The 10,297-nt window shown below is 33.1% G+C and overlaps 1 protein-coding gene across 1 annotated transcript in view; it reads left to right on the top strand.

Annotated features, from left to right (window-relative positions):
* The first annotated feature begins 2,787 nt into the window (after window positions 1-2,787).
* The window catches only part of LOC106467849 (U6 snRNA-associated Sm-like protein LSm1), a 28,083-nt gene continuing 20,573 nt past the window's right edge, over window positions 2,788-10,297 (top strand). The window contains exons 1-2 of the mRNA XM_013928227.2: window positions 2,788-2,960; window positions 5,892-5,960. Of these exons, the coding sequence (XP_013783681.1) occupies window positions 2,915-2,960; window positions 5,892-5,960 (115 nt within the window). The 5' untranslated portion in view covers window positions 2,788-2,914. The remainder of the gene's footprint in view (window positions 2,961-5,891; window positions 5,961-10,297) is intronic.

The following is a 10,297-nucleotide window of genomic DNA, read 5'->3' as shown; positions in this document are numbered from 1 at the left end:
TCAAATTGTTACTGTGTCAGAAGACTTGAAATAGTCCTTCACGATATAGTTATTATGACACTAATTCTGTGTTATAAGATTTGAAATAGTCCTCCACAAGCATGATATAGCTATTCTCACTATTACTCTGTGTCAAAAGAAGTGAAATAGTCCATCACAAGCACGATATAGCTATTAATACTGTTACTCTGTGTCAGAAGTCGTGAAATAGTCCATCACAAGCAAAATTTATCTATTGCTACTTTTACTCTGTGTGAGAATACGTGAAATAGTCCATCACAAGAACGATATAGCTATTCCCACTGTGTCAGACGTCAACAAATAGTCCATCACAATTACGATATATCTATTCCTCCTGTTACTCTGTGTGAGAATACGTGAAATAGTCCATCACAAGAACGATATAGCTATTCCCACTGTGTCAGACGACGACAAATAGTCCATTATAAGCACGATATAGCTATTATCAGTGTTATTCTTTGTCAAAAGATGTACAACAGTCCATCACAAGCAAGATATAGCTAATCCTACTCTTACTCTTTTTCAGAAGACGCGAAATAGTCCATCACAAGTAAGATATAGCTAATCCTACTTTTACTCTGTGTCAGAAAACTGGAAATAGTCCACTACAAGCAAGACATATCTATTCCTACTGTTACTCAGTGTTAGAAGACGTGAAGTAGTCCATCACAAGCATGAAATAGCTATTACCACTGTCACTGTTTCATAATAAGCGAAATAGTCCTGCAGAAGCACGATATAGCTATTCCACTGTTACTCTGTGTCAGAAGACGTGAAATAGTCCATCACAAGCAGATATAGTTAATCCTACTGTTACGCTGTGTCAGAAGATGTGAAATAGTTCATCACAAACAAGAAATAGCTTTTACCAATGTCACTGTTTCATAATACGCGAAATAGTCCAGCAGAAGCACGAAATAGCTATTACCACTGATACTCTGTGTCAGAAGACGTGAAACAGTCCATCACAAGCACGATATAAGTATTCTTAATGTTACTCTCTGTCAGAAAACGTGAAATAGTCCATACCAAGCATGATATAGCTATTCCCATTGCTACAATGTGTCTAAGACGTCAAATAGTCCATCACAAGCACAATTTAGTTATTTCCACTCTTATAGTTAATTGTACTATTGCTCTGTATTAGAAAACGTGAAATAGTCTATCACGATATAGCTATTCCCACTATTATTCTGCATCAGATGACGTGAAATAGTCCATCAGAAAAACGATATAGCTATTCCTACTGTTACTCTCTTTCAGAAGACATGAAATAGACCATCACTGTCACGATATCTTATTTCCACTGTTAATCTGTGTCAGAAGAAGTGAACAGTCCATAACAAGTAAGATATAGCTATTTCCACTGTTACTCTGTGTCAGAAAGCGTGAAATACTCCATCACAAGCACGATATAGCTATTCATACTGTTATTCTCTCAAAAGACGTGAAATAGTCCATCACAACCACGATATAGCTATTACTAATCTTACTCTGTGTCACAGTATTTGAAATAGTCCATCACAAGCACGATATAGCTATTCTTACTGTTACTCTATGTCAGATGACGTGAAATAGTCCATAACAAGTTCGATATAACTATTCCTATGGTTACTGTTTCATAATATTCGAAACAGTCCATCACAAGCACTATATAGCTCTTCCTACTGTTTGTCTGGGTCAGAAGATGCGAAATAGTTCATCACAAGCAATATATATCTATTCCTACTGTTACTCTGTGTCAGAAAATGTGAAATAGTCCATCGTAATGTTACGTCTCCGTTCGTTAGTTAATTTTCCGTAACTTCGTTCCGACGAAACTTTAGCGACATAATTCCTTTCTTAAATAGAACTGGTTTATTCTTTCTGAATATAACTTTACGATACAATTAATTTCAACAGTCGCGCTATAAAAAACGCTATAAAACCATACGTCTCACGTGCTCAGTTCAATTACACACTCTCTGACTGCAGTTCAATTACTCATTACCTCTGTTGTCAAGTTGTGACCATCTTATATATACCAGACTACCCCCAATCTAGTAGTCTCCCGATAATTCACGAAGGTTCGAGAAGTAGGTGGCGTGATACTAGTCATGTGACTTCGCTGACGCAACAGTATACTAATTTTCTTGTCTGTTCATACAATCTCCGATAGACAATGACAGCGGTTACTGGAAAATACTATAAAAACAAAACTGGATTTTTCTTATCGTTGCTGGTCAGAAAGTTTCATTTTATATATTGAATGAGTTCTAATTTGTTTGATATTCCTGAAGTACTTATATTTATTATTCACTTCACCTTTACACATTGAAACAATTATGTTGCCATAAAAATAGCATAAAAGACCGACGAACAGTACAATAATATTTCGAGTAAAGGGGACAGGACTGCACTGCTAGAAACCGGGTTTCGATACTCGTGGTGGGCAGAGCACAGATAGCCCATTGTGTAGTTTTGTGCTTAACTACAAAGAAACAGACTCCAGGAGATATCAGTCAACATATATTATATCGATAAGGAACATAACTCGTGGAAGCCTACGTTTGCAATGGCCTGGTTAGGTCTACATATTTGTAATAATTTTGTAATGATAATTATATTTATTCATTCATATTTTATATCCTTGTAAAATACATCTAATAATAGTCTGTAAAAATGAAAATAATGTCTTTTATTCTTATTTTTCAACAATACAGCATTCATGGAAGAAAGCAGCTGAAATTTGGATATTTTTTACTTATCGGTAGGGGGATTTTGAGAGAAGTATCTGTCAATCCTGGATGCGATGGAATATAGCAGTATAGCGGTATCGAATTTGAACTTAAACGCGTATTAAACTTTAAAGTCATTTAAAAAGTCGAGTACTTTAAAAACGAACATAAAAATAATGAGTTATCTTTCGGGAACAGCAAGTTTACTGTATGAGCTAGATAGTAAGTTTAACGTAAAGTTAATGTTACGAATTAATAACTATCGAAAAACTCAAACAGCAACAATTTATCAATTTTTAATTTTATTTACAGTAGTACTAGTACTCAATTCTAATACACTAGTAGTAATACTAATAGAGTACTTTCAAGTTTCACTTAAGTATTGGCACTAGCTATTCAGTGCCATTTATTAGTAACTAGTACTAGTAGCATTAGTGATACAGTGGCTATGATATATAATAACTGCAAATTTGATGTTTGTTGGTGCTTGATTTACATTAAAATTTAAATACAGAATAATTACCTTAGTCCTGTTTAATTTAGTGAATAAGACAACCTAGATCGAGCAACAAGTCCCTTGTACTCTTGTAGTCATTAAACTTTAAAGTCAAAGAGTAAAACTTAAAATTAAATACTATGTTTATCTTGTGAACTTGTTCATTCGTTAGCAGTTTCTTTAAAATTATCTGGCAAACATAATTCAGTGTCAATAACATGTAACAATGTTTATTTACACGCTTGTAGTTGTACACTTTATAATCTGTAATTGGGTGTAGGCCTAATTTTACAGTCATGCTATGTGCATTACAATAATGTAAAGAATCATATTGTACGAATGAACACTTAATATGTGCAGTAACCAACATAGATCCAGAAAATGTAAAAACACTGAGTGGTTCACTTTACTGGCAAGAAAAACTATCTTGGTGTTTTATTGTCTCACTACAAGCTTACTAATGTCTTGCCTTGCTTACCGATATTTATTTGTAATTCTTGTTCATCATATTTTGCAAAGCCTCTAGGTTCTGTTGATGTCAGTTTAGAATATAATAAGCTGACTCTTACAAATTTACTTGATCTGAATGTCATGAACCCTAGAGATAACATTTAAATATAGCTTATAGCACTATTCCCTTCGTGGATTGTAAAGTCTTTCAAACAGTCCTAATACAACAAAGAGGAGGAAATTGTCCATTCACCAAGTTGTTTTGGCAGTTTTACCTTCCAAGGCCTGTGGTATTTTGTCACAGGATGTCACTGGCCATTCTGTTGCAAAGGGTTTCTTCCTAGGTAGGTGGTTTCAGTGGATATACTGGTGGCTCCATCCTTGAAGTAGTCTTGACAGGGATTTCCGTTGCCTTCACAGTTTGAAATTCTTCTGACAAGTGGTTCTCTGGAGTTACCCAGTTGGCAGTTCTCTCACTAACATATTTCCAGAGGTGATCATGTAGATGACCTTTGGCTTGGATTGCTTATACTCTGATCATGTACTTAACTTTTAGTTTGTCTTCTCTTGTTACAAGAATTCTTCAGCAATGCCATGTCACCCTGATAACATCATAGTGATTTGGTTTTATCACAAGCTGATTTAAGTTAGTTTTTTTTTGGGGTGGTGGTGGTAAAGTTTTGAACAACAACTTAATTATTCATATCCAAGATATCTCTTCAAACCACCAATTCCTCAGAACAAATTGGAATATTGGGCTCCATTATGCCCCAAACACTGGATGAAACATTATTGTTTATAAGACCTGGTTTAAGTATTTCACTTCTTCGTGGCATCATGACCACTTTCTCTGTTTCTACTGGAAGTACAACCTCTGATGTAATAATTGCCATATAGACCATAGGGATTTTCTGATGATATACTGTGAAGCTATTTGAAGATCGCCTGATCTTGCATCCACTTCTTTGCACTCATTATGATGCACAGAGAAGATCCCTACAGTAAGGGTAACTTCCAACTTTTCTTGTGCTGGAACTTTATGTTTATCTGCTGTTTGTATAAATCCCTCTTCTTTCTTCATCTCTGGAGTCAATTTCTCATCTTTTATTAACAAGTTGGGATAGGTAATTAACTAACTGTAGATATAGAAGCAGTGTCAGTCAGCATGCTACAAGGTTTTCCATCATTAAGCAAATGAAATCATGAGCAGTTTCATCAAATAATTAACTTATTTTCTCATTTGACGTAATTGGAGTATTTCCAGCTAAACTTTGCTTCATAAATCCAACTAATTCTTATTTTTTAATGTCTTGTTAACTCTGTAATATTTCTTTGATCTGGTTGGGCCGTGTCTATTTGGCTTAATAACAGCTGTTGACTTCTTACAGTATTGGCTGTAATGGTCAGATTCCCCACATTTTTAACAATTCTCTCTGCTAGCTCTTATTTCATACAGGTTTTTGCCAGCAATTCCTGACAATTTTCCCTTCAAATTACACTTAAAACACTTTTGTCCTGTTGTTTATTTCAACTTTTTTGTCTAACTCGTTTACTATGGGCTTGGTTGATTTGACTGAAGTTGTGACTCCAAACTGACCTTTAGTTTCCATACTGTAACTTTTAATATGTTTTATGTATCTCCATGAAATTTTGCAAAATTGTAATAAACATTACAAGTCTTTTGTAGACAAAAAAATCTGAATGTTTAATGAAGTTTTTATTAAAAGTTTCTCCATGAATATATGGAGTCAAGTTGTTAACTGTTGTGAGTGCTAAGTGATTTTCATGTTAAGATTAAAAATACTTTTCATCTGAAAGTTGTCAAATTTCATTTTCATAATATTTAAAACCTCCTAAATAAACATCAAATTTTTTTTCATTGAAACTTTATATTTTATCTGTTATTTTCTCTGCCCTGACTCTGTACACATTTAATCAATTTGACTGCTCTGGTAACCAACAAAAAAATACAAATATAAGGCGACCCCATTTGCAGAAACCAAAATTGAGTGTTACATTTGTATTATCTTGTAGCTTAAAAAGTAGTAGATGGGCCATACTAGCTACTTGGAGGATAATTTTCTTGGTGTGTGTGTATATAGGATTGATTTGTAATTATGATTTTCATTATAAATTTAAAGTAACTAAAATTTGTTTTGTGTTGATACTGAAATGTTAACAAAAAAAATATATTTATTGCTTTAAAGAAAAACTGATGGTGTTACTTCGAGATGGAAGAACGCTCATTGGATATTTAAGAAGCATTGACCAGTTTGGTAAGTAAATTTTAATTGTGTTGTTTAACAAAAAAGAAATCCATTTTAAAATAACCTGAAAAGCCACACTGTAATTAGTTTACAAAGGACACTGTGACTGCTACATGAAACTATTGATATGCTCTATAGACACTGCAAAATTCCATACAGCATTAGTATAAAGCAAGTTTTAAACAGTCTGTGTAATCTAAGTATTACTTAAAGTACACATCCTGGATAGGACTTTTCAGTCACCGTAAAAAGTGCCTGAATGAATAAAATTCTTAAATGTGCACAAAAAACAACAACAACAATAAAGAATAATCTGTTGTCTCTCGAGATAGACAGATGAATACTACTACTATGACAAATGAAATCATTTTCTAACTGAAACTGTTCTGGTACTCACTGAGCTCATTTGTGAAGTATGAACACACTGCCACAATAAGCTTGTTTCTGTGTGCTGTAACTGTTCTGGTACTCACTGAGCTTATTTGTGAAGTATGAACACACTGCCACAAGAAGCTTGTTTCTGTGTGCTGTAACCTGATGTATTCTTTTCCACCTTTTTAGTGTTATAATAAATGTAAACTAACAAAGACTTTGAGTGGCATGAATCAAATACTGGTTAACTTTTTCCCAATGCTTTAGTTAATAGTGAAATCTCCCCTGTAACTTCAATAAATAATTAAACTCACATATTTCCCTCCCTTTTAGTGCATAACTATAGTTTTATAAAGGTAAAACTAATGTAATTTTTTTATAATACAGAATTTATTATAATGGTGTTTACTGCGTATTCATCCTAAAATTACAGACTTCTTTTTATGCCGATTTATTATCAGTGAAGTCCAGATATTACATTATATTGAGCTATTTTATGCTTGTTAAAAGTCTTAGTGTAAAGAACTGACCCCAAACATTGAGTGAAATAATTCATTTTCTCTACTATAGGACCTAATCGGTAGTTAATGGAATTAATTTCATGTTGATCATGGTATCTTTGTTTCTTTAAATGGTTTTTTCGCACTTCATTTACTATAAGTGACACTGTAACCAACACGTTAATTCTGTCAATATGATTGGGTTGAAGTGTGCATGCTATGACACTTATTATCAGTGTTTGTCAATAAACTTGATATAAAAATGTAGTTTGTAATACATAACTTCTTGATTTAAAAAAAAGGAATATTTAAAAAATCTCAATGTTCATATTTTCAGTGTCATGTGTCATTTCTGAGCTCTGATATCTACACTTCAGGATGTATAACTTCTAAGTGTCCAACCAATTAGAAATACAAATTATATGTAATTATCTGCCAGAATCTATAATTTGAAATTCCTAACTTCCTGATTTGCTTATATATCAATAAATTTGTAAAAGCCAGCAGAGTAACCTCTCCTCTCCTTTATGACCTTAAGACTGTTTGCTAATCAGCTTTACATTGGTTATGGAAATATTTATAACCAGTCAAAAAGGGTGGATTCCCCTCTGTGTAAATCTTACACTACTGCACTTATTTTTCCCCACCATACACTTTTAGTCAATGAGAATTGCTTGGTTTGTGTTGATCAGCTATTGAACTGTAACATAATTTTTAGCCTATTTATGGCTTACATAGAAAGCTGTATAAATTCTAGTAGTTTTGGGACATTCTTTTCCAGTGACTAATACATTTCTTGCATTCTAAAATGTATACTTATATGCTACAAGAACTTTTCTTTTGGATACCATAGTTGTGAGACCCAACAAGGCTTTTAAGAGAGACTGTCAAATATACTTACTTGAGTACAAGTAGCTAGAACGTGCAGTGACTATTACAGACCATTATTTTCATGTATTATTAATCTTATTTCATATTTTTCAATTTCCATGTTAGGGTAGAGTAAATAAGAGGTAGAATATAAAGTTTTACTAGAAAAAAACTGAATATTCAATTAGTACATTCTAGAGGTTATTGAAATGAAATAAAAAACCAAAAGATGAAAAGAATTACTTTTATTCTAATCATGAAAATCACTTTCACTCGAAATGTCTCAGTCAAGGCTTCGTAAATTTACAGTCAAGTCTTTATTAGGAATACTTTATTTATTAGAAAATCTGATTTTTTTGTGTGTACAACAGAATTGTAACATTTACGAAAAGCTTGCCAAATTTTATGAACATATGCTTAATATTTTAAGAGTTAAAGTAAACTTTATTATGTATAGTTTCACAGACTTTGGAAATAAGCAATATCTAGGGAATCCTTAGCTAGCTGATAATAATTTTTATATGTAAAATTTTTGCAACAGCACATTTAATTTGGTCATAAAATTGGCTATATGGCAGAAATTAATGCAACTTATGTCATTTGATAGACTAAAATATTGGCTTTGTTTTGGTTATAATTAACATGGTATTAAACATTAGAGAGAACTCGAAATGGTGTACTTAAGTGTTTTACACTCACAAAAATAAACCTATCATTCTATAGGTATTTGAAGAACTTGTAGCATCCCACCACAATTTAATTCTTCATATTTTTAGCCAACAATAGGCAGCTGATACATAATTGAATACAGTTGTTTAAACATTTGTTTAACAACAAGTAAAAGCTTTGAATGGTCTATTCTTTCATTGGGGGTGTGTCTGTGAGCCAGACTAGTTTCGGAGAATTCCACTTCTCATCAGTGACCCTGGACACTACCACCGGTTACTACAAGTTCTTCAAATTCTTATAAAATGACAGGTTTCTTTTTTGTGAGTGTAAAACACGTAAATACACCAGTTTGATTTTTGATACCTCACTACTATAAAGCCTTGGTTTGGTTTGAAGTTTCATTCGGTGGTAGTGTCCAGGGTCACTGATGAGGAGTGGAATTCTCCGAAACTATTCTGACCCACAGACACACCCCCAATGAAAGAATAGACCATTCCAAGCTTTTACTTGTTGTTAAACAAATGTTTAAACAACTATATTTAATTGGAGAGCTATTGGCAGTTTCTGAAGGAGAGGATGTGACAGGTGGGCATGGCAAGTGGGATCTGATTTTCTATTTCATGGATCTGTAACTAAATAATATTGAAAATTATGCTTTATCTGAGAGATAACATTATTGTAATGAGTAATGTATATTAAATTTCATACTTCATGGAGGTGTGGAAAATAAATTAGAAAAGAGGGGATATCTAGAAAGAAAATGTTACAATTCTTATACTTGGGGGAAATTCAAGATTTTTTTAACAGTGCCTTATAAAATTTAGAACTTAAATGTTATATACTAAAATTTGGATTATTAGCTACATATTTATGTCAGATGTATTTGTTTAACATAATAAGAGAGTATTTTAATTAAATTTTGAATGTAACTCGCTAAAACCTAATAACAAGCACAGAAAAAGATGCCCATAGCAAAATTGTTAATGAAGTTTAGTCTTATGGACTAATGTTACAAGTGGTCTTTGAATCTGTGTTAATACCATTGCTACTTCCCCACTTGTGTTGATGACATTGATGTGGGAATAGATGGGGAATTGGCTAAGTTTGCTGATATAAAAACTCTGGCATGGCTAGGTGTTTACAGCACATGACTCACAATCTGCAGGTTGCGAGATCAAATCCAGTCACTGAACATGTTTGCCCTTTCAGCTGAGGGAGCATTATTGTGTGATTGTCAATCCCACTATTTGTTTGTGAAGAGTAGCCCAAGAGTTAGTGGTGGCTGGTAAATAAAATCTTTGGTCTGCCCGGCTGTAATGAGAATGCTATAATTTAGAAAGACTTAGATTGGTTGAATAATTAGACAAACACCGAACAGATCACTTTTAATTGTGATAAATGTAAGGTTAGTTTTTTTGTGTTGGTTATCATATACATGTAAGGAATTCTCCTTACTGTGCAGGTGAGGAATATGATCATGGATATTGGTTCATACAACTCTTTTAGTCATTGAGACAATATTTTTATTACGAGTGATCAAACTGTCAGTCTAAAGAGGCCATGATTTTATTGAAAAAATCATGAGTTATGCCTCGTATGTAACATTATGTGCAATTCCAAGGAGGGATACCAGAGTTATTCTGAAGATATCTGAGAATAGGATGGGATTTCATAAGTTTTTCTTTTCTGTTTTAAAAATAGAAGTTTCAAGAGTGATCTAACTGATGTATTAAAATTTATTCAGGGAAGTAACAAAATCAGATTTTTTCTACTGAATTCAGAGGGTGGGTAGTCAAGGAATCATGAACTTAAGATTTGGAAATGCCAGATATGTCTTCAGATGAGGCATTTTTACTTCTTCAGTAAGATGGTAAATAAATCTGGAATAAAATACCATTTAAGTTAACTCTTTCAGCACGGGCTCAGTCCCTGGGA

Source organism: Limulus polyphemus, unplaced genomic scaffold, assembly GCF_000517525.1.
Source record: "Limulus polyphemus unplaced genomic scaffold, Limulus_polyphemus-2.1.2 Scaffold2765, whole genome shotgun sequence".
Taxonomy (NCBI): domain Eukaryota; kingdom Metazoa; phylum Arthropoda; class Merostomata; order Xiphosura; family Limulidae; genus Limulus; species Limulus polyphemus.
The sequence above is the reverse complement of the archived record's forward strand: the minus strand, read 5'-3'. Positions and strand labels throughout refer to the sequence as shown.